Below are 25,801 nucleotides of genomic sequence, written 5' to 3' on the forward strand. Positions count from 1 at the left end.
TTACAACTTTGAAGCAGATATAATTACCTCTCCTAGTGTACATCTTTATCAAGTAGAAATAACTTTTATTATAAGGATGAGAAAAAAATTGAGAGGAGCAACTTGTCCAAAGTCCATTAAATGGCAGAATACAATTTAGGGCTAATTATTCTGAACTTTTTTAACTATTCTGGTACACAGGTTTGAAAATATTAGGTATCTAATTTCCATAATTTCTCCATAATTTGAATGATTACCATGATCACTCTGGTTCAACTTCTACAAAACTTGTTGGAGATTGAGGGGTGATTGGGTGACACCCAACTGTGCTCAGGGATTACTCCTGGTGGTGCTGGGAAGTGGTTGTGGCAGGCATCAATCAGGCTGGCTCAAGTCAAGCGCCTTAACCCCTTTACTATGCATTTTTGTACATCTGACCATAGAAACCTTTTTTTGAAAACAGACACTGACTGTCTTAGCTTTTAGGTTTATTTTCATAGCTTTTAAAATTCTTGTCATTGCAACTCCAGGTTTACATTTCTGCTATTGTTTCCCTTAACTTATTATTATTATTCTTTTTGGGTCACACCCAGCAATGCTCACGAGTTACTCCGGGCTCTGCACTCAGGAATTACTCCTGGCAGTGCTGGGGGACCATACGGGATGGTGGGATCCCCCGGGTAGGCTGAGTGCAAGGCAAACATCCTACCCGCAGTGCTATAGCTTCAGCCCCTGAACTTATTTTTTGAGTCCATCTGCCTTCTTTTCAATCACCTTTCCCAAATATTACCAATCATGCTTAATTTGAAAATATTCTTATTTTTTTGTGAGACCTTCAGGGGCCCTCTGCACTCATTTTCATTTGTAGGTTTTCTCCTGTTTTAACAAATTCAAGAAGGGCAGCCTTAACTTTCAATTTTCGTATTTTCATTGATACTTCACTGGTTGAGCACGGATTGATGATTTTTCCCTCTGCTGACAGTATTTATATTTATATTGGAAGCTGAGATGTTAAACTTGTTTTACCAATGTTTCAAACGATCTCAATGCATTATGGAAACTCTATCAATAGCACATGCAATAAAGACTAATCGTTTAATGTGGACATCGGATATTCATTTTAGTATACGCTACAGTGGGAAAAGTGATCATTTCCATACCCCGACAAATCCGCATTTTGACAACAGTATTTTCCTGACTGACAGAAGGGGCTGTCATAGACTACTGTCAGTTCTGGGGGGAGGGGGAGAGGGACTCTTTTCTAATTCACCACTCTGGAGGACTGGAGCTGGACAATGAGTTCGGGACCCTTGTATGCGGGGGGGGGGGGGGGGTGACCTAAACGTTACAAATCCACGTATCCCACGCGGCACGCCAGGCAGGCACTGGGGATATTGATTCTAAGCCCTTTTGTTTCAGTTCACACCCAATCGATAAGGTCGCTTTCACAATACTGGGAGAGGCTTGCTGGTTCCTCCGGTCCCACTGGTCAAGTCTGGACAAAGTTGGAGAAACCACCGGCACCTGACCCCGGAGGCCTAGAGGCACGGAGGGGGCGCGTCCTCGCTGCCCAGTTTTCCGCCTTCCAATCCCAGACCTCTTAGGCTTGCACTTTGGACTCCGAGACACCAAAGCGGTCCCGGGAAGGCGGGGAGGGCTGGCGGGCGACCGCAGGAGCAGGGCAGGCAGCTCCGACGCTAAGTACCGGTCTCCGCGCTGCCCGATCACCTGGTCCGAGAGCCGATCTCCAAAGTCCTATCAAAGTCGCGATCCACTCCCCCCACGTCCCCCCCCACTCCAGCGCCGCGATGCGTCCGGAGCGCGCGGGCCGGAAGTGGGCGGGGTCCCGGCCGGCGCGGCGGGGCCGAGCGCGACGTCGGGGGGTGGAACTCCGGGGCCGCGCGCTTCCGGTGCGCTCCCCCGCGCCGTGCGTCCTGTGGGCTCGCCCGCCCCTGCTGCCATGTTGGATTGTGCGGCCGCCGCCGCCACCGCCGCCGCCGCCGCCGTCGCTCCAGCTCCAGCTCCAGCTCCAGCTCCAGCTTCAGCGCCAACCCCAGCGGGGTTGCAGGAGGAGTTGGGACGTTAGCGCCGTCGCGGGACTGGCAAGACGACGACCTTGCGAAGGCCGGAGCTCAGGCGGCCGCGAGCGCGCTGCCCGCCGCGGGGGGGGACCCCGCCGCTGCTGCCGCCGCCGCCGCCGCCGCCGGCTCCTCCTTCCCCTGGCCTCCTCTTCCCGGCGCCGGAGGAGCTGCGAGATGCGGCGCCTGTGATTCCTTTCCTCCCGCCCCTGTCACGGAGAAGGGGGAAAACGGACGCTCACCCACTCGCCCGAGGAGACGGCCCCGGACGCCCGAGCCCGTCGCCGCCGCCGGCCGCACCATGAGCTCGAGCCAGCCGCCGCCGCAGCAGCAGCCGCCGCCACCGCGGAGGGTCGCCAATGTGGGCTCCCTGCTGCTCACCCCGCAGGAGAACGAGTCCCTCTTCACCTTCCTGGGCAAGAAATGCGTGGTCAGTGGCCGCGACCCCGCGCGTCGCCATACCCCCCTCCCCCCCTCCCCACACACACCCCGGGAGGGACCTGCGGGGTGGGCCCGGGGAAACGGGAGCGGGAGTCGTGGGGTGGGGGTGGGGTGGGGGCAAACGGATGGGGGTGGCCAGAGCGACCCGGAGAGGGTCCCGGCTGCGGGCCAGGACCCCGCTCCCCACCCCCCCCCCCACTCCCCCACCCCCCCGGGTGCGGGCCAGTGCGGGCGGAGCTGTCGGCGAGCCGGGAAGTGTCACCGCCGCCAGCCCGGCCCGGGAACGCGGCCCGGCCGGCCCTGCCCCGCGCCTCTCTAGCTCCTGCGGGCTCAAACTTTTCCAGGCCACAGGGGGGATTTGTTTCTGGCTCAGATCTTTAGAAACGGGGTGCCCCCTCCCGCACCGCGTGGACCCTGGCTTTTCTGTCTTTTTTTTTTTTGTCTATCACCTGTGGTTTGGGAGTACAGTGGGGTGTGTTTTGTGGGGGGGGGGGGGGGGGGTGGGGGGTAGAATCCTTTCCTCCACCGTCCTCCGGAGAGCGTTCCGGAGCGGGGAGGTCGGAGAAGGAAGCTCCGAGATGATGAATGAGGGCGGGAGGCTAGGTAGAGCACCTCGCCGGGATCTCCCGAGGGAATGGGTTCACCGCAAGGCCAGGACCCCGAGAGGGGGTTCAGGGAAAACTGGGGTTCTCTCTCCAGCGATCTTAACCAGGCCTGCTTTCTATCCCCCCCCCTTTTTCTCCTTCCCCCACCCCACCCCTCCTTTCGCAGCGCTGCAAGGCAATCTGCGCTCCCCCTTAACCTTGCGCGGGCAGGACCGCGGTCTCTAGGAGTTTGGGCCTTTGGGGGACCGAGGATGCCTCTTTGGGCTGAAGCGGTGCGGCCTGTTCCGAGCCCAGATGGCCAGTTGGGAGCGAGCTGTTCCTGCTGCGGGAAGGGGAATGTGTGTTGTTGACGGAAGCGTTCTTGGCGTTGGCCGCCGGCGCTCCTGGGGGTGGGGAGGTTCTGCACTGTCCTGTCCCCCTGTCCCGGTGCGGGCCTGGGCGGGCTGCATCTGCCCGCGGGGCGCGCCGGAGGCCGACTGGAAGTGATGGTCGGGTTTTTGGAGACGCGCCCCGGGAGAGAGAAACCTTTCTGCCCTCTTGGTCTGGAAGCACCTGCCGAGTCGGTGTCCCCGGGCCCCAGGAAACACCGGGAGCCTTATTATTTTCTAGCCGAGTCGGGCCCCGACTGTCCAGTGTGTCCAAGCACACGGGAAAGAGGGTTTCTGGAAAGTTACCAGCTTAATTGTTAACTTACAGGCGTCTGTCTGTCCATTGCATCCCGAACCATCCCAATCAAGACTGCCTTGTCTGTCACGTTCAGCACAGCTGTGTTTGGTATTGCAGAAGTTAGACTTGGAGGAACTTCTGAGTTTCTGATTTGAAGAGGTTAGAAGAAGTGGTTCAGCATCAGAATTCGGTGGAATAACTTTAAAAGAGCTGATCAGCGCCCTCCCCTTCCCCCTTAAAGATTTATTTATTTTTAATTTTTTATTTTTCCCCCTTAAAGATTTAAACAAAAGAGGAAACTAAGCAATGTAGTACTGTAATTGATGCTAGAAACCCAAGTCACCTTGATGTCATGACCGTAGTACTTTTCTCTGTATCGCAGTGTTTTAGGGTTTTTCCCTTAATGATTTATTTATAAAAGTGGTTTTACAGAAATAGTCAACTTTCTTTTAACCAAACCATAATTGAAAGAGTCTTTTTATATTGGGGGCCCTGGGATGGACTTTGGGCCACACCCTCCGGTCTCCCTCAGGTCCTGGGCCCCAAGTATTATCTCTCCCCAGTTCCATAAAATGTCAGAATTTTAAGTACTGTTTTTTGATTTCTGTGTTAGAAACATCTCCACCAATTTGAACCCTACATTATCTGCATGTGAAAAAAAATGTTGATTTATTATGTTTACTGGGTAATTTGTATTAGAAAGGAAGTAGTTGTACTGTGTTTTACATACCAAACAGGTTAGCTTTAGGCAGGAAGGACATTGTATCTATATATAAATATACTAATTATTCTTACCTTTGAGTTATTAGTTTCAAAAAGAGGCAATGTAAGATACTGTGATAAAGATGAAAAGTAGTATAGCTAATTGGTAAGCGTTTGTAGACTTGTCAAAATAAGCTGCTAGTATTCAGTGTTCAGTTTCTTAATACCATCTATTATTAAACAACATTTACCTTTTCAATTTCTGTCACTTAAAACCATACTGTTGTAGTTAGCTACTCTTGCAAGTATGGGACTTGGAAGATCAGCTTTAATAATTAAAAGTCTCCGCTACTCTGGTGTAAATTTAGAATACTTAAGAAATGTTTTGCCTTTGCTTTCTACACAGTCTTTGTTACTTACAGCATTGCTGAAATACATTGTCTCACAGAGTATCTAGTAGTAACATTTATAGGTCACACCAGACTCCTCCGGTGGAAAAGTATACAGAGTTCTATCTAAGAATTCAAGATATGAAACAAGTAGTTATAGTGCCACCTCTGAGAAGCCGTAATCCTTCTTTCACTGGACAAATATGTATTGTGTAATGATGTGTAGATCAAAATGGGGTGGATGACTGCCCTCAGGTAGCTTGGTGTGACTAAAAAGGGAAGCAAGTGTGTAAACTGATGAGTAATGTATAAGACAGTGCAGTGTGTAAAGAAGTTGACTTCACAGTTGAAAATACCTTGGCTTTGTACTCAGTAAACTAGGGTTTGAACTCCTACGGTCACTTCAAAGGTGGTCCTTGTCCTAGAATTGATTTTCTCATTTCTAAAACATTACAGTGTGTTTTATTTTTATTAGGAGCACTGTATGTAAAGGTCTACAAAGATGATGGGAGAGGGGACAAGTAAGAAATTTTAGAAAGATGATGACTAGGTCTAAGATTTATTAGATTTAAAACAATTTGAAAAATTTTGGAACGTACTAATTGTAGAGCAAGGAGATTTTCTGGATGTGTTTTTACATTGGAATCACTGGAGATTATTACAAATGCAAATGACTATGCCAGATTCCTAGGTAATAATCATACCAGTGCTTCTGGGGTGAATTTGGGCAGTGTTCTTCAACCAGTCTATGCAGGACAGGACCTGGTCTGTGTGTTTAGAAGATTGAACAGTCTTCTTTGAAGTATATATAGTTTAAGAACCATTGGTGAAAACTGATTTCTGATAGGGTGAGAGAGAGGGCTTCCAAGTGTGTTTTGGATTCCTGAGCTCACTTCTTATGATACTCAGCCAACCTGGATGGTTGTTCAGTACTAGAGCTCAAGATAAGGACATGGTGTTTCTTGATTTAGGCGGGGGTGGTTTGGGGCTGGGGAGGAAGCTATGTTCAGGTGCATGCTAGCGTATGCCCTAACCACTGTGCTCTTAACTCTGATAGGGAAATTCTTAAGGACATTGGGAATGTCAGTAGGGTTTTGTTTGTTTGTTTTCTATCTTTGGTCTGTATTTTGCAAATTAAGACAGGTTTGTTTGGTTGGTTGGTTTTCGAACTACACCTAGCTGTGCCCAGTGCTTACTCCTGGCTCTGTGCTCATGGATTAACTCTTTTCAGGCTCATAGAACCGTAGGTAGTGCTGGGGATCGAATCTGAGTTAGCCATGCAGCTTTTATCTTACCTCTTAAATTATGACTGTTTCATACATCTGATAAAATTAAGGAAGAATTGCATTAGTTAGGGATAATGGGATATTTGACTTTGAAAAGTTGGGGGAATGGTATGGTGCATTGTAGAAGTTGGGTTAGGAATAGTGAGAATGCAGACAAGTGAAGTCTTATTTGGCAAAGCGCCCATAACATGATACGGTCCTTTATGAAGCTGTGCTGGTGGACTATTATAAAGACTAAAGGAAAATTTTAGATAAAAGGACTAAGAAGAGGGACCTAAAATAAAGGCAGGTATGAACTCAATAGGGAGTATGCAGAAGTATACGAATTCCACTGAATGAGAAAATGCCTAGTTAAGATGTTAGTTAATGATTCGTTTCATGGTAGAGGTAAATCTGTTATGCCACAGGTTTTTTTTGGGGGGGGGGGGTCCACACCCGGCAATGCTTAGGAGTTACTCCTGGTTCTGCACTCAGGAATTATTCCTGACAGTGCTCAGGGGACCATATGGGATGTCGCGGAATCAAACCCTGGTTGACGGCATGCAACACAAACACCCTACCCACTGTACTTTCGCTCTGGGCCTATGCCAAAGTTTTTAAAACTTGATTTTTTTGGTCAAAGTTTGTTTTAGTTATTTAGATATGTGTTACCTACTTTTATTAGAATAGTTCTGGTTAGGACTGGGAGGACCGTGCAGTGGGTAAGGTGCTTGGCTTACATGTGGCTGACACTGGTTTGATCAGTAGTTCTGATGTATTTCAGTAGACGGTAGTATTAGAACAACTTAAAAATAATTAAGGATCAAAAAGATTCTAATATCTCTTTGGGGGGGAGCCACACCTGGCAATGCTCAAGCATACTCCTGGTTCTGCACTCAGGAATTATTCTTGACAGTACTCGGGAGACTGTATTGAATTCTGGGGATCAAACCCTGGTTGGCTTCCTGCGGGTTAAGTGCCTTACCTGCTGTACTATCACTCTGGCCCCAGATTATAACATTTTTTTTTGGTAGTTTGGTCTCATTTTATATACTGTGGTTTATTTTCTGTTAAAAGCAACCTTAATATCTCGCCCACATGGCAAAGCCTGACAAGCTACTTGTGACATATTCGATATGCCAAACACTGTAACTAGTGTTACAATGGAGATGTTACTGGATCTGCTCAAGCAAAATTGATGAACAACGAGAGGACAGTGACAGTGACAGATATTTAGATATTGTAGAATAGAGATTGGGGAAAATAAAACTATAACCCGTCTTAGTCCCCTGGTTCAAAAGGATTAGAGTTAGTAATGTTATTGATACCTACTTTTCATGTCTTAATCACTTATTTTAAGATTAATATGTCAGGAAATCACTTATTGACAACTTTTTTTCCATAGTTGTATTTGTTTATTTTTTGTCTTATATTTATTTATTGAATCACTGTGGGAAAAGTTACTAAGCTTTCAGGTTTAAGTCTCGGTCATACAATGATCAAACAACTTTCCCTTCGCCAGTACTCAACTTTTCACCACCAAGGACTCCAACATACCCCCCCCCTCCCACCCCACCCAATGCCTGCGAGGAAGATGATTTCTACTTAAGTCTTCTCTACATTGATTACATTCATCATTTTGACAAAGGATGCACCATTATTGTTTAGAATTCTCCCCCTCCAACAATCAGAATTGCTGGAAAGGCGTTGTGAAATACTTCGTTTTCTATAGCTGGTTTTGAGAATCATAATGTTCCACGCAATTTTGGATTTCTGCATAGAGCCAGATCATTATGAGATTGGTTTCTGTGCGTCTGGTGTTATGGCTGTGCCAGAGAGCTGCTCGTAACTCAGGACCTTGGTAGGGCATGAAGGACGAGCTGGTACCGCCCCCTTTCCCATGAGACTGCAGTTGCCCCATCACCTCCGACTCGTATCTGGCTTTCCTATAAGCTCTGAGGCTGCAGCCACCTTGCTGTGGGGGGGCGTGGTGGGGGGGGAGACGGAAGGGAGCAACACCCTTTCCCTTCCGGCGAGGCATGGCACCATAGTTTAAAGCATGTCCATTCATTTTTCTGCCGTAAGCTGCTGGGCTCTGGATTAAGTCCTTTTGCCTCTGGAGCCATGGCCATGTATGCAGTCCAGATGCATTTCTGCTAGTAGCCGCTGGGTTTCGAGATTTGTTTCTGAGTCTCTGGGATCATGGACATTAATCAGCTTGATCAGGAGCCAGAGAAGCCGTTTGTAGGCGCCGACTCAGGGTCTCGCTGGGATGGGGAGGAAAGGGCCGGTTCCACCCTCATCTGGTGAGGCCCCTCGTGTCTCGTCACTGTGGGCCCAAACCTGACTATCCAGTGGCCTCTGGAGGATGATGGTCACCAGGCCGCCAAGGGGAACGGGCCAAGGCACAAAACCTATTCCCACCTGGAGTGGCCCAGCCCCAGTAACCTACTGCAGGAACAGGAGACGCATTTCTGCCAAAAGCTTTTGGGTTCCAAGATTCGTTTCTGAGCCTCTTGGATCATGGCTGTTAAGCAATTCAATCAGGAACCAGAGAGGTCATGCCTCCAATTATATAGCTGAGCCAGAGGTGGTTTGTGGGTTTGTTTCCCACATACCTAACTATGGGCCGTTTACTTTCTTGGTAAACTCTGCCCCAAGTTTTTGGGGTCTGGCCAAAGGCACAGTAGCAATTTTGGGGTATCTGAAAGCCTTACGGTGTCATCAGGCTGCTGATGCACTCGCCTCACAGGTACAGATTGACCTGCTGGCGGCATCATGCTCCCAACTTATTGACAACTTTAATCTTTATTTTCTTTAATTCCCTAGCATTTGTTTTAACGTATCTTTTAGGGGTTTTTGTTTGTTTTCTCACCCTATATATAATTCTGGGAGATTAGAGTCATGCTTACCATATAGTATAAAACATTTCTATAACATGCAGAAAATGTTAGAAATGTTTAGATTGAGTATAATTCAATCTATTGTTCATCTCTTTGAGTTTATTCAGTATTTCTTGTTACTTTACCAAAACATTAAAAACTGTAGTTTCTAAAGCAGATGATATTTAAATTTAGGAGAATAAAGTGATTCGATTCTGTTGCTATCCAATAGCTACTTTCCGTGCTAGATTCTTATGTGGGTTTAGAGGGACAGGTGCTTAAAGGGATTACTGTCTTGCTGAAGACCTCAATTTAGCTAAAACTGATAGAAAATTAATGCTGGAATTGTATTTTCCATACTGAGTAATGTGGAAGAAGGAAAAGATTAAAATTCACTGGAGTTGGGATGTGAGTTGAATAATTCTCCACTTTTAACTTACTTACATCTTTTAGTAAAGTAAATAAAAGCAAATAAAAGTAAACAAAAGCAACCAAACTGCATTTTTAAAACAAATAAACAAAAAACACAAAAGTGTTTCTCCTTTCCTTCCTTTCTTTTTATCTAGGACAACTGAAATGACAGAATGTAAAGCCATTAACATTTTATCTTGTCCCACCACTCATTTCTGATTAGGAAAGTATGGTTCTAAAAAGGGAATGTTTGAATGTTTTGAATGTTTTATTTCATTTGACTTAGGTAAATTCTAATAAACTTTCTCTCTCTCTTTCCTCTCTCTGTGTGTGTGTGTGTGTTTAATTTAAAGTTGATATATATATATATATATATATATATATATCTCACCTGCATGGCCAAGCTACCTATAAGTGTAAGTGGGTTCTTAGAAACTGGAACTTTAAGAGAAATGACATACAAGAGCAAGGCCTTGTATGTCAACTTAGGGAAATGTTACTGGAGAGCTTGCTGTATAAAAGTGTATGTCATACAGGTAGACAGAAGCTCAAGAGGAGATTTAGAAGAATCCAGAATATCTGAGTTAAACTGCCCATTTTTTATTCTTGCTTTTTAGTAGGCAAGTTTCTTAATTTCTTGACCTTAATATTTGGGCTCGCAAATGAATTTATTCAGGGTTTCAAAGAGTAATACAGTTATCATATATAATACTCGCATTCTGGAGGTTTAGAGACGCATTTGAAAAAAAATTGTCAGTGCTACTTCCTACTTAAGATTTCCTGTAACTGTCAGGGAGTAAATTTTTGAATGTTTTATTTCATTTGACTTAGGTAAATTCTAATAAACTTTCTCTCTCTCTTTCCTCTGTGTGTGTGTGTGTGTGTGTGTGTTTAATTTAAAGTTGAATTAAGTTTCTTTGAAAATTTTGGGCAGCTTTAAACCCTGGCTGCTGACTCAAGGAGAAAATGGATATTGGTAAGAGTTAGGGGTTTCTTCTGGATTTTAGACTTTCCTCTGCCACCAGTTATGAATAAGTATCTCTCCCTTTTTAGAACCATACTTTCCTAATCAGAAATGAGTGGTGGGACAAGATAATCAAAGTGTTAACGGCTTTACATTCTGTCATTTCAGTTGTCCTAGATAAAAAGAAAGGAAGGAAAGGAGAAACACTTTTGTGTTTTTTGTTTATTTGTTTTAAAAATGCAGTTTGGGAAACACATTTACAACATAGTTAACAGTTGATGATTTACAGTTACTGCACATCATCAGCACTAAACTACTCAGTACCCTCCACCATATTCCTAAAATTACTGTAATCTGCGTTCTCTTTCCCCTTACCTACTCCCTGTTCTGTTTGGTAATCTCAAGTATGTAATCCAGGGCTAAGGGTTTCTCCTCTTTGGATACTGTCTCCTTTATTTTATTTCCTATATACCACAAATGAGTGAGATTATCCAGTATTTTCCCTCTGGTTTATTTCATTTAACATGATACTCTCCAGTTTTATCCAAGTTGCAGAGAACTACCAAGATTTTGTCTAAGCAGCTGCATAATATTCCATTGTGTACATGTACCACAACTTCTTATTCATCTGTAGTTGGATATTTGGGTTTTCTATATTGCGGCTACTGTACTAAGTGCTACAGTTCATATGTACGTAGATAGGTGTGCATGTTTTTGTGTAATTTGAGGGTAGATGTCAAGAAATGGAAACTCATACTGAAGCTCTTGCCTTTTTTGGGAAATAGCCACCACTTTCTAGAGAGGCTGAGAGGATGTGGGAAGAAAGGGATTCTCATTTATTGTTGGTGGGAATGCTAACTGGGCCAGCCTTTTAGGAAAACAATATGGACATTTCTCCAAAAACTAGAAATTGAGCTTCCTTATGACCCAGCAATACCACTCCTGGAAATATATACTGGAGCTGCGAAAAAAGACAGTAGAAATGACATCTGCACTTGTGTGTTTATTGCAGCGCTGTTCACAATAGCCAGAAGAGTGCTGAGAACAGATGACTGGTTAAAGAAACTTTGATACATATATACTGTGGAATAAATACTATGCAGCTGTTAGAAAAGATGAAATCATGAAATTTCCATATAAATGGATGGATATGAAGAGTATCCTGCTAAGTGAAATAAGTCAGAAAGAGGGGGACAGACATGGAATGGCTGTACTCATTTGTGGAATACAAAGTAGCATAAAATCGGACTAAGGACAGTAGAGATAAGGGCCAGCAGGATCACTCCACAGTTTGAAAGCCAACCTCATGTCCTGGGGGAAAGGGCACTTGGTATGGAGTAGGGACTAGTATGTAAATGATAGTTGGAGGGATTGCTCGGGATGGGAAATGCATGCTGAAAGCAGACTAAGGACCTAAGGACCGGAACATGATGGCCTCTTAGTATCTGTATTGCAAATCGTAATGCCCAAAATTAGAGAGTGAGTAAGAAGGAATGTACCTGCCACAGAGGTGGGCTGGGGGTGGGGTGGGGGTGGCAGGACAGAACCTGGGAACAGTGGTGGTGAAAAATGTGCACTGGTAGAGGGATGGATGTTTGATCATTGTATGACTGAAACGTAATCATGAAAATTTGTAACTATCACATGGTGAAAAGAAAAATTAAAAGATCCCAAAATTCTCAGCCTGAACATTGGGAGAATCAGATAGGGAGGGAGGGAGGGAGGGAGGGAGGGGAAAAGAGAAAAAAAAAGAGAAAAAGGTGTTCCTGGCCTGATCCTCCTGGCCCTTATCTCTACTGTTTTTATATGTAAATTTAATGATTTCATCTCTTCTAATAGCTGCATATCATTCCATTTTGTAGATATATCAAATTTTTTTTGGTGGTGTTCTGGGGACATAGATTTGCGTGAGATAGAATCCAGGTCTGCCAAGTGCAAGATTAGCGTATAACCTGTTGTACTATCTCTCCAGCTTTTGTGTGTTAGGTTTATTATCTCCTATTCCTTAGTATTAACTTTTATTGCTTATTTTCTATGGTTTAAAAGGTTTTTTTTTAAAATTAATGTGTTATATTTAGTATTTATAATGAACTAGCTTGGATATATAGGAGACTGACTTAAGTTGAACCTTAAAAGATAGGGGGTGAACTTCATTATAAATTATTGTGTCTAGGAGTCATCATTTGATCCAGTGAATAAAAAACTGGCATTAATAGAGTTCACTTTCACTGTAAAATTCTGATGGTAAAAACAAGTTTGTGCATTCTTAGCTGCAGAGCTACTTATTGTTAATTGCACTGGGTGTGTTTGAAGGCTATTGCCATCTCAGCTGTGCTTGTGGGACCAGGTTGCGCCAGGATTGAACCTAGGGCTCCTGGGTGCAGAGTGTGCATTCCAGCCCATTACCTGGGATAACACTGTAGCACTGTCCTCTTTTTCAAAAAAAAAAAAAAAAACAGGCCCAGTAACATCTCCATTGTGAGACTTGTTGTTACTGTGTTTGGCATATTGAATGCACTATGGTATTTTGCCAGGCTCTGTCATGCAGGCAAAATACTCTCGGTTGCTTGCCGGGCTCTCTGAGAGGAGTGGAGGAATCGACCTGGTTCTGCCAGGCAGGCGGCTTGCAAGGCAAATGCCCTACCGCTGTGCTATTGCTCCAGCCCTGGGGTATTTGAAAATATTATGTACACTAATACTTAGCTAGGGTTTAGAACAGTGTTTGAGGAGATGCGGAGCATTTAATTGAAGGGTCAGTTAAGACCAGATTTTGGAAGACTTTAAACCTTAGAGTTGAAATGTAATCTGGTAGTAAGGAATCATAAAGGAAATGTCAAACTGGATTGGGATAAAGTGGAAATTATTATTCATGATGGGAGTTACTGAACTGTACTTTAGAGTTTACCAACACTTTCTTAGTCATTATCTCTGGAGACCTATTCTGACAAAGAAACCTTAGTTGCAGCAGTCAGGAATTTTAAGAAAAGGTTATAAGTTATAATAATCTTTGGTGTTTGGATGCATGGCACACTCCACTTATCCCACTGCTCAGCACCTTCTCCCTCCTCCCCTATCCCCCCATATGTGATCTCTGAATAAGCAGAATATTCCTGCAGGCAGGGAATCTTAAGTGGATAGTGGATGAAACATAAAGCCATTTCAAGATTATATAAAGGGGAATTGGGCATTCAAGCCCAATACATCAAGATCCTCCATGAGCTGTATTGCGGATTCACTACCAGGATCTCACCATTCTACAAAGAAGTAATCATTGATGTCAAGAGAGGGATTCGGCAGGGTGATACCATTTCACCGAAACTCTTCAGTGCCACCCTCGAGAACATCATGTGACGACTGGAATGGGAAGGAATGGGAGTGAAGATAGATGGTCGGCAACTACACCACCTCCGCTTTGCTGATGACATTGTTTTAATAACACCAAACATCAGCCAAGCGGCACAAATGCTGGCCGACTTTGACCGTGAGTGTGGAAAGGTAGGACTACAGCTGAATCTTACGAAGACAATGTTTATGAGAAACAGCCTTGTTCCTGATGCCCCATTCGCTCTCAATGGAATGACCATCTCCGAATGCAACAGCTATGTGTACCTAGGACGAGAAGTCAACATGACAAATGACCTGGCACCCGAGCTGCGCAGGAGGAAGAGAGTGGCTTGGAACGCCTTTAAGAACGTCGAAGAAATAGCTAAGAGGATGAAGAACCTCCGGCTCCGGGCACATCTCTTTGATTCCACTGTTCTTCCTGCATCAACATATGCCTCAGAGACCTGGGCCCTACGCAAACAAGATGAGAACGCTATTCAGGTCTCCCAAAGAAGAATAGAAAGAGCTATGCTTGGAATATCACGTTTCACTCAAATGAGAGAAAAATTCCGGAGTTCCGACATCCGTCGACGATTAAGAATCAGGGACACTGTCTCGTTTGCCAAGGTGTCAAAAATCAGATGGGCTGGTCACGTAATGAGATTTAAAGACGACCACTGGACTAGAGCTGTTACTGACTGGATTCTACGGGATGTCAAAAGTCCGCGTGGCCGCCCACCTACCAGATGGTCAGATTTCTTCATCAAGATCATGAACGATCGGTTTGAGGCTCTTCACGTTCCCAGAGCGAACAGATGCCATTGGGCTACACTGGCACGCGACAGGGACAAATGGAGACGTTACTGGTGCCCACTCAAGCAAATCGACGACTAATGGGAAGTTAAGTGATAAAGGGGAAAATTAGCTATATATATTTGGTTGTGCAAGTTCAAAGAGAAACAGTAGACTGAGTAGTGCACGTGACTATAAGAAATAAAACTTTGGAATCTTTCACATTGTTGTTTATTAGGATTATCATGGTGTCAGTTGAGGTGAAAATTTCAGAGAGGTAGAATAAATAGATCATATTTGATTGGGCCTGTACTTTGAGAATGTGAACTTCCAGATTTTCATTTGGGTAAAATGAAAATTCACCCATAGGTGTTTAGAAACTGTCACCGTCAGCTATATTCATTCCAGTATGGGTTTGAAGATGGTTGCTCAGGCATAGTGGTGTCAGTACTGAGAATGAGAGTATGTCTGAACCTCATTTAGCCCCTTGAACTCCCCCCTTTGAACTTTATCCTTGGCCAAGAAGAGTATGGAATTTGACAAGGAGAAACAAGATGAAAAATTGTGTGCATATTGTTCTACAATTTATTTTTTTAACTCAAGCTTCCATAGCCATTGATGCATATATTGCATCCTCTTTTCTGTATCCTTTATTTTGTGAGCTTCTTGTAACTTTAATGGGTAGATTCATTTTCTGCCATAACAAATAACACAAACTTGTTTGCTTATAAAACAGATTGAAAGACTGGGAGATAGCTCAAAGGGTTCCATTTCTTGCCATGCATGGCTCCCCCAGGTTCCACAGAGTGTTTCCCTGGAGAGCCTTAAGGATGACTGTGTGTGGCCCTGGAGTTCTCAGTAACACTGGACCGCATCACATAAGCTATCCAATCTGGTGGGCCTGTTTTAGCAAGAGTGGCCCCTGCACCCACTAAGCATTGCTTAAAATAAATTCAGTTGAGGAAAAAGCATTTTTGGGGACTAAAAGTCTAAACAAAGCTATTGGTAGGATTGCTACCTTCTGCAGCACAAGGATAATATCTCCTCGCCTCCTATTAGATTTCTGGCAGTCCTTGATATTCCTTGTAGAGATCATTCTGATCTCTACTCCACCCTGTTTGGCTGGAGCGATAGCACAGTTGTAGGGCATTTGCCTTGCACACAGCCAACATGGCCGACTCGAGTTCGATTCCTCCGCCCCTCTTGGAGAGCCCGGCAGGCTACCGAGAGTTATCGCCCCTGCGGCAGAGCCTGGCAAGCTACCCGTGACGTATTCGATATGCCAAACACAGTAACAAGTCTCATGATGGAGACGTTACTTGGCCCGCTCGAGCAAATCGATGAACAACGGGTGGACCGTGAGCGTGACCGACTCCACCCTGTTTATAGTGTGTTTGTGTAGTGTTTATAATGTGTTGCTACTTTTCTGTCTTTCTTATAAAAACACCAGCCTTTGGATTACTATTTGTTGATTTAATTTTAACTTAATTGTATCTTTAATGAAATTTTCCCTGCTAAGGTCATATTGTGGAAGTTCTTAAGAACATAGTCATATTTTTATTTACCTGGGTTTTGCCTTTAGAAAAAATGTTATGTTGTTTCTAAATACCCACTTTTGTCCAATTCTAAGAAATCAGGAAGGAACCTTAAAATCATTAACGGGACTGGACATATGAATAAAATGGTAGAGCATGCTCCTCAGATGTTCTGGGTCCTGGATTTGATTCCCCAGTATTAAGTGGGAGTAGTGTGGGGACTGTGTTAGGATTCCCCAATCTCCCAGCACTCTTGAGAGTGGCTCACTACCAGGAATGACCCTGTTTGCATGCACTTCCCCAACTCCTCCAGGTTATTAAAATTAAAACATCTTTTTGAAATACATATATAGGTCCTACTGAATTGTCCTACAAAACAGTTGTTAACTAAACTTTATATATTCTCACTAGTACTAGGATATTAAAATTATTTTTGCATTAGATTGTTTCACTGATCGAAAAATTGTTGCTACTGCTTGATTTATTTCTAGTAAAGTTAAACAACTTTTCCTACTTGAGTCATTTCTGTGAATTGCCTGTTACTTGCTTGTCTTTGTAGAATGTTTTCCTGCTGATTTGCTTACTATTTCATAGTGACCTGAAGAATTTATTAAGCATGAAAGTATATATTACAGTATTTTGGGGAGATAGTTTGTGATTTATCTTTTGATAAAATTTGTTTTGGTCTTTTTGTACATTGCATAGCATGGAAATTTTTCTGTAGTTAAGTATTTTTTTTAATAAAAGGTGAAAGATTTATATGATTTGAAGGGAAACCAGAATTTAAGGTGTTTTTTTTTCCCCCATATCAAGGCTTAAATGAAAACTTCTTGCTTAGAATCACAAAATTATTTACTTACATTTTCCCAATATATGCGTAACTTAATTTTGGTCATTTAATTTTCACTTTTTCTCATAGTGACTTTATGAATATTCTCACTTCGTTTTGTGTGTCTTTGTTTAAGAGCACACTGAGCTCAGGACTTACTCCTGTTTCTGTGCTTGGGATCACTCCTAGCTGAGGTCAGGACACCGTATGTGGTGCTGGGTATCAAACCCAGATCAGCCATATGTATGGCAAGTATCCTATTTGCTGAACTGTCTCTTCATTCTGTATCCATCACTAGAACATATTTGCCTTGCTTTGGTGGTTTTTTTTTTTGTCCTTTCATTTTATTTATTAATTTATTTATTTTGAATACCCATCCCTCCACCAGTGACCATTTCCCACCACCATGGATCCCAGTATCCCTCCCACCCCCCCATCCCCCCATCCCACCCTGCCTCTGTGGCAGGGCATTCCCTTTTGTTCTGATTTGTAAGAACTAGCGTATTGAAACTTCCCATTTGAAAATAGGTGTTTTTATTTACTATTTAATTCTTGTCTTCTATATTTTATTTGTAAGCTATGTTTTCACCGTGTATATACCTAGTAGTGTGGGTGTGGGTGTGGGTGTGTGCGCACCTTCCTGTTTTTTGCACATACGTGCATATTGCTTGCATGTGTACTCTCGGGCATTCTGAGGGGCTGGGGCAGGGGGTGCATGTACTATAGAGCTGCCAGGGGTGCCAAGCTCCCACTCCCTAGCATGGCCCCTTTGCAGGCATACTACAATTTTATATTACTTGCTTTAACAAAACTTAGAGGAATAGCAAATGGAATTATCAGAAAATAAACCAGTAGAAGTCAATTTGTGATGATTGATCGCTATATCACGAATCACGACCATCCTGTTATTCGTCGATTGCTTCGAGCAGGCCCCAGTAACGTCTCCTTCATCCTAGCCCTGAGATTTTTAAGAAAGTGCTATATTCAAGACTCTTTAGGAGAATGACCCATCATTGTTACTGGTATTTGGCATATTGGGTACACCACGGGGAGTTTGCCAGACTCTGCCGTGTGGGCAGGTTACATTCGGTAGCCTATACATTCGATTGCTATATATTTGTAACCTTTTTAATCTCGTAGAGGGCAACCACTTCTCAGTTCCACGTTGGGATGTTTCTCCTATCCTTTAAAGGAGCTCTTTCAATGCTTCTTGCAAAACTGGTTTTTAAGACTTTGAATTTCCTAAGCTGTTTTGCCTGTCCATGAAGCTCTGTATCTTTCCTTCAAATCATGATATTCTTGGTGAAGTGTTCATGACATTGAGTTTTTGTACTGTATCCTTGCATATTCCTCTGGCTCATAGAGTCTCATTTGACAGATATGTGCATCTTATGGACTCTCTTTTGTATGTAAGTTCTTTTTTTTTTTCTTATGCTGTTTTTCAGAATTCTATCTCTTCCTAAAGGAATCTAAAATCTAAAGATTTTGTCATTTTGAGTGTATAATGTGCTTTAAGTTTTCTTAATTGAGTTTGTTTTCATGGCGACCATTTGGGCCTCTTAGTTCTTGATGCCTGTCATGCTCAACTCTGGGAAATTCTTATTGATGATTTCTTTTAACTATTGTTTCTTTATCGCGTTGACCTTCCTGTTTTTGAGGAACTCCTATGATTCTTACATTGTTGTTGTTAAATTCCTCCCATAGTTCTCTGCCAGGCTGTTGATTTCTTTTCAGACTGTTTTCCACCTTCTGCTGTTTCCTAGTGGTTTTCTCATCTTGGAGCTCCTGGATCTTTTGCTCAGCTGCTGTTTGTTACTCTGCTGTTTAGAACTTCTATTGAGTTTTGTATCACCTATAATGTTTTCAATTTCTCTCATTTTTGATTATAGTAGTTCTTTTTATTTCAGCTTTCATGTTGTCTCTCCATTTAGAAGCCAGTGTTACACATAATTTAAGTATTTTCTGGACTGAAAGAGTACAGTGCAGTAAGGCACATTTGAACTCAATGTAGTTCCATTATGTTCTACCTCTCTATGATAACAGGCAACTTCCTCCACTTATATTATTTCACTTTCCTTTTGGATGAAGTCTATGTCTTCTACTGTTTCAATTAAATGAGAAAGTTCAATTAATTTCTATATTGATAAAAGTACTTAGTTCAAAATAGTTGATATTAATATTATTTGGAATTGGATGACACAAAAGTCAGTCAGTATTTCAAGAAGATGGTTTACTCTTGTTGTAAAGAAATAAACTTTAATGTAAATTAAGATGTTTCAGAGTTTCAAAATCTGCAACATTACTTGTATTCTAATTGTTATCTTTGCATATTCTGATAATTTTCAAATTATCTTTCTACATTCAAAGGTCAGCATGTTTAAAGTTTAAAGCTGTGTGATATGTTTTCTTAGCATAGTAGTGATAGAAACACCTAATGCTGGTTGGGTGATTAATAATACATTGCATGTTTATATAATGTATGCAACAATGTAAAAGATGAAGCACCATTTATTTTTAAGACTGAATATTACAAAATTACTCATAACTCGTTTATTACTCGTTTACAACTGAATTCACTGGAAACTATTCCTATTTTGGGGCTCATCTTTCTTGCTGGTCTTGGTATACTTGAAAAGATAAATTCTTTTGAAAATATAGTTTTAACTTTGGTTTATTCTTTTTTCCCCCCAACTCTCGCTCTCCCCTCAGTGAATGGTTGTTGTGGAAGTAAATTCCTGTGGTTTGTATCGTTTAAAATATTAGGAATGGGAATGAATTAGCTGAGGTTTTCATCATGTTATATAGATACTAATGATCAACTAAGTGCCAGGAAGAGAATTGTTATCTTTTAAAAATATTTTAAATACCACAGACTAGCGATTTCCATTCTTCTGAAAAAGAATTTAAAATCTTGATAATATAACAATAACTAGTATGATTCTAAGAAAAGCACCCCTTTCAGTTTAATTGGCCCATTAACAAATGCAAAATGTATGTAAAATGCTATCCCTAGTACTATATCACTGTCACTGTCCTCCCGTTGTTCATCGATTTGCTTGAGCGGGCCCAGTAACGTCTCCATTGTGACAATTGTTACTGTGTTTGGCACATTGAATACATCACGGGTAGCTTCCCAGGCTTTGCCGTGCGGGCGAGATATTCTCAGTGGCTTGCCGGGCTCACCAAGAGGGGCGGAGAAATCGAACTCAATATACAAGTCTTCAGAGAATGAATATTGTATTAGTTAAGTGAACCCCATGTTGGAATGAATAACATCATTTAAAGAAAAATGCTTCATTGATCATGTAAATGAAATGTTAAGGTATTTTTAGAGAGGAAGATGTGTTTCAGAAAATAGAGAAAGTTATCAAGAAAATATTTGAATTAGGTACATGGCAGGCTAGAGCCATAGCACAGCAGGTAGGGCATTTGCCTTGCACGCAGCCAACGAGGCCAACCTGAGTTCGATTCCTCCGCCCCTCTCGGCGAACCTGGCAAGCTACCAAGAGTATCTCGTCCGCACCGCAAGGCCTGGCAAGCTACCTGTTGTGTATTTGATATGCCAAACACAGTAACAACAAAGTCTCACAATGGAGTCGTTACTGGGCCCTCTTGAGAAAATCGATGAACAACAGGAGGACAGTGATAGGTACATGGCATCCCTAAATTTTCACATGTAATATTCTAGAATGTGGGCAAATACCCAAGGATAGAATGTGGAGGCATCTGGAGATTTTTTTGATTGTCTCTGATATATCTCATATATCAGAATCGCAGAAGATGAAATGACAGTTGTTGGATCTGCTTAAATAGTTTTAGTCCTTGCCGGGAATCCTTGAATTTTTTTTTTCCTTACCGTCCCTCTCTTCCCCTTCCCTCCTCAAACAGCTGTGCTCAGGGCTTTCTTTGCTCAGGGAGCAAATGCATTGCCTGGGATCAGACCAGAGTTGGCCTTGTGCAAGGCAAGTGCCTTCCACCCTGCCCACCTCCACCCCAACACCTCTATACCCTTGAGCCTTATTCTTAAAAAGAAATTTGTTGAATGTTAGGGCACACGTCTGTGCATTAAAAGTAATTGGCAAAGAGAATTTATGACAGGATAAAAATAGAGGCAGAGTGTTCTCCTAGACTTTTAGAATGCTTTCTATCCAAAGGACCATGTAAATTTCAGATCTCACTTACGGATTTGTGTATAAAGCATATAGTGAAAAATGTCCTTGTTGATTTACATTAAGACTTCAGAAAAATGAGAATATGCACAATAGTTAAGTTTCTTTTTGTAAATATCAGAAACTGGCTCTGGCTAGTTTAAGTAAAAATTTATGGACTGCCAGAGGATCCCATATAATCCAAAACAGACTTGAACAGTGAAACTTTAAGAATGATAGCAGGGCGCTTGAGATGCTCTGAGAATAGGAGTCCGTAGAATTCATCTCCAGTCATTTCTTAAGCAAAATTCTGTAGTTCTGTTACTAAGTTTGTAATTCTAAATTTCTGAAAGACAATTTTAATTGAATAAGATTTAATAGTATAGTCACTTGACTTTAGAGAGAGGCCTTTGGACTCTAACAATTGCAAGTATTGGAATGGGAGTGGGAGAGGAGTAGGTACAGCCTATAGATTAGGTTTAAAATTTAAAGCTTGTGAAAATCCTGTTAAGGTATAGAACATGATTTGGTCTTTTTGAGACCTATACTTCAAATGCCTTGGCTAAAGTATTTACTTATGACTCTTGCTAAATTGAATTTTGTGACATCTAAATTTTTGTTTTACTGTTTTGTGAGTAAATAAAATTTATTAGTTCTTTTTATTATGAATATTCCTTTGTTTGATTGTCTTAGTTCTGCTCTGTCCTTGACCTTAATTTCATTTCCACATCTTGTTCTAAGAAAGTATTTGTATAAAATCTTTTCCATGGAAAATTCCAGAGCTGTGTTACTCACTTGACCTTGTCAGTGGTGGGCATAATCACCATTTATTGTCAGATATGTAGAGTTGTTACTTAGAAGGTTGAGCAGTTAAAATATAGGTAACATTATGTAAGAGGACTAAATGTTCAACTTTGAATTTAGTAGCTGTGTATGGTTAATGGCTACTTTAGTACAGCTTAAGAGTACAGGAAGAAATGGTATCTAAAATTCAGAGCATCTTCCCACCAGTCCCTCAGTTATGGGGGTTTAAATACAAATATAATTGAGTATTTAGTTAACGCCTATTCACTCAACCTCACTGGGAACTAGAGTTAAGAGATACTCTGCTTCATGTATTTTGAATAAGACTTCTGAGGACCACGGAGATAGAATGGGGGCTTGGTGCCTGACTTGGCTGAAGCCAACTCTGGTTCAGTACCCAGCATGCCCTATGATTCCCAGGGTTTACCAGGTGCAAACCTTGAGGGCAGAGCCTGGAGTAATCCCAGAGCAAACTGCTGGGTGTGGCCCCCAAACATTTTTTTTTCTTTTTCACTTATGAAACTACATTTAACTTCTGAGAAAATAAAAACCTAGGCATGTGATAGACGTTCAAGTTGTTGATCAAATCAGTTTTTATACTGTAATATTAAGTTTTTGATATTAAAGTATAAAAATGTTAAAACTTCAGAACGCTTCTCGCCTGCCTTTTTTCTGTGTGTCTGTATCTAATCCTTACATATAATGTATGGAGAGCCTCAAGTGTTGTTTTCACTTTCTTAGGTTACACCTTGAATTTAAACTGTTAATACATTATCTTTGTATGTTCTTGGGTGGGCTGGAGCCATAGCACAGCGGGTAGGGCGTTTGTCTTGCGTGCGGCAGAGGCAGCCGACGGGAGTTCGATTCCTCGCCCTTCTCAGAGAGCCCAGCAAACTACCGAGAGTATCTTGCCGGCACAGCAAAGCCTGGCAAGCTACCCATGACGTATTCAATACGGGTAACAACAAGTAACAAGACGTCTCATGATGGAGACGTTACTGGGCCCGCTCGAGTCAATGAACAACAGGGGGACAGTCCTTGGTTGTACATATCAAAACCAAGGGGAAAAAAATACACACACACACACACACACACACATACCCATTACATAATCCTTGTGACTGTCTTTTAAAATTAGTAACTTCGAGTTGCATGTATATAGAAGGCAAAATTACTTGAATTTTAATCTTGCCACTATACTTAAGAAATTAAAAGATTTGAAAGAAAATTTGGCCTTCATACTGACAAACTTTGGCTGTATTGTAGCCAAAGTTTGTGGTTTTATTACTTTATGCCTTTAGTTATATTATCTAATTTTCAGTAACTTTTACTTAATTTTTATTTATTTGTTTATTTATTTATTTATTGCAGTTTAGGTCACATTTGGCATGTATGCTCCTAGTGGTATTCAGGGAACCATATGGTGACCAATAACAAATCTAGGGCTCCTAAATGCAAACATGTGCTCCAGCCGGTTGGGCTATCTCCTGGCCCCCGTTTTCTCTTCATTCTTTTTCTTTTTCTTTTCTGAGGGTTTGGTGTTACAACCCGATGTGCTCAGGGTTCTCTTCTCATTCTACATGGAGATCCATCCTGGTGGTGCTCGGGGAATTATGACTGGTGCTGATCCAACCAGAGTCAGCAAAATGCAAGACAGTGCTTAAGATCTACTGGAAATTCTTTCTGTGTTGCAGTTTCTAAAGTAGAATGATCTTTCTTCTCCCCCCACCCCCTCCCATTAGCCTATATTTTGACTAGAAAAGGTCTTTTCTTGTATGAATTTTTTTTAAAAATCAATATTGAGAAAAACTGAAACTGTAGTTTAAAATAATAGAAGAGAAAAAGTTGTTTCTTTTCCATCCTATCATAAATTTGAGTATTCCTTCCCTTACAGAATATGCATATATACAAAATCCCTTAAAGAGCTAGCAACTGTTTCTAGCTCTCAGTTTCCTTTGGTAGAAAGTTTTATGTACAAATGCAAATTATTTACTCCTTTACTGTATACAAATGATAGCATACTATGTCCTTTATTTTAAATTTCGCTTTTTTAAGGTGAAAATATATCTTGAAAAGTCATTACTGTTATTTAAAGAGCTTTTTAAAGCTGCTTTTACTGTGCCATTGTGTGCTGAGCTGTAGTTTGTTTAGTAAGTTGAGGGAGCATATATATGTTTTTTTGATTATTTAGAAAATATCAGTTGCTTAAGTAAGTCATCTTAGGTAATTTTAAGGTTCTGAAGATTTGATTAATAAGGAGTAAAGTTTGCAGTAATCTAATAATTTTTATGGAAACATCTCTGTTCTTTTGTTTTTATTTTTGGACTTCACTCCGCAGTGTTTGGAGTTTATTTTGGCTCTGTGCTCAATAATTACTCCTGGAGGGCTCAGGGTATCATATGGGTACCAGGACTCAAACCCAGGTCTGCCACATGCAAGGCCTTACCCACTGTATTACCTCCATTTCCTGGGAACATTTTGAAGTGTGTTCCTCCTTTCCCCTGGTTTAGTTAGAAAACTCAATTACTAAACTTGCTTAACTTGTGATAATTTACTATGTTGTACTTTGCTCCAAAATCTTGTTGCTGCAAGATGAAATTTGCATCTTATGATTTATTCATTTTGATAGTGATAAGACTTTGCTCTTTGAGTCATTGTTATATTGTATGTTATCTTTTGTTATGTAATATTTTCATCCCTTTTAATAATTACCAGAAACGCTAGCTACTCTGATTTGTATATATGCTTACAGTTTCCCATAAACAAGACTGTTTGATTAATGGGTGTATTTCTAAGTACATGAATTAAATTGCAGAGGATATATGGCTGCTTTGCTTTTTAGGAAACATTCATTTGGGCTTGCTTCCAGGAGAGTTGTTATGCATATCTATGCCTTCTAATGGGAAACCCCTCACTAGCTACATCTGAGATCACATCATTTCCTGCGACAAGTAATTTATTTTTCCAGATAAAATTTTGATTTATTAGCATGTCACTTTTTAACTTTTTTATTATCTTCTTCACCTTACTCTTCAGGATTTACTGTCAGTTGAAAATGTTAAATTAGGATTGTAGGGGAGGACCTAATTACTTACCAGTCCACTGACTTTATTTGAACAGGAAAAAAAAAAGTGCTGCTTCACTCTGGTTTTGATGGCAGAAGTTGACTTATGTTTCTTGTTAGGCAAACTCGTTGCTGTTTTCTCAAAAGTGGTATGGTCTACAAGGTAGGTTAAGTATTAACATTTAGGATTGTGGGAGTTAGGGAAGGGTTCCATAGGTAACCTTTGCAGTGAGGTTTGAAAGGTGAGCAGAGTTAGGTAAAGAGAGGGTAAGAAACTCAACTTTCAGAACATGGAATTGAAATGGAAGATCAAACTTTTTTTAAAAGGTTTTGCAGTCTTTCTTTCTTTCTTTCTTTCTTTCTTTCTTTCTTTCTTTCTTTCTTCCTGTCTGTCTGTCTGTCTGTCTGTCTGTCTTTTTTCTTTCTTATGAATCACTGTGAGATACAATTACAGGCTTACAAACTTTCATGCTTACATTTCAGTCCTACAGTGTTAGAGTATCCATCCCTCCACCAATACCCGTTCTCTACCACCAATGTTCCCAGTATCCCTCATCCCACCCCCACCTCATTCCCCCCACCCCCACTCCTATCTGTGGCGGGCACATTCCCTTTTACTCTCTCTCCCTTTGGGTGTTGTGGTTTGCAATACAGGCATTAAGTGGCCATCATTTTCGGTCTGTAGTCTACCTTCAGCACACATCTCCCATCCCGAGCAGGCCCTCTGAGCATCCTCTACTTGGTGGTCCCTTCGCTATCTGAGCTGCCTTTTCCCCCAGTATGTGAGGCTGGAAGCTGAGGAACAGTCCTCCTGGTCCTTATCTCTACTCTCCTTGGGTATTGGTCTCCCATTCTGTTACTTTATATTCCACAAATGACAGCAGTCCTTCTCTGTCTGACCCTCTCTTTCTTACTCATTTTAC

At 41.8% G+C, this 25,801-nt stretch overlaps 1 protein-coding gene across 1 annotated transcript in view; it reads left to right on the forward strand.

Annotated features, from left to right (window-relative positions):
* The first annotated feature begins 1,875 nt into the window (after positions 1-1,875).
* Positions 1,876-25,801, forward strand: part of WASL (WASP like actin nucleation promoting factor) — a 62,193-nt gene continuing 38,267 nt past the window's right edge. The window contains exon 1 of the mRNA XM_056118198.1: positions 1,876-2,487. Coding sequence (XP_055974173.1) covers positions 2,359-2,487 — 129 coding nt within the window. The 5' untranslated portion in view covers positions 1,876-2,358. The remainder of the gene's footprint in view (positions 2,488-25,801) is intronic.

This window comes from Sorex fumeus, unplaced genomic scaffold (assembly GCF_029834395.1).
Source record: "Sorex fumeus unplaced genomic scaffold, SorFum_2.1 ptg000037l, whole genome shotgun sequence".
Lineage (NCBI taxonomy): Eukaryota > Metazoa > Chordata > Mammalia > Eulipotyphla > Soricidae > Sorex > Sorex fumeus.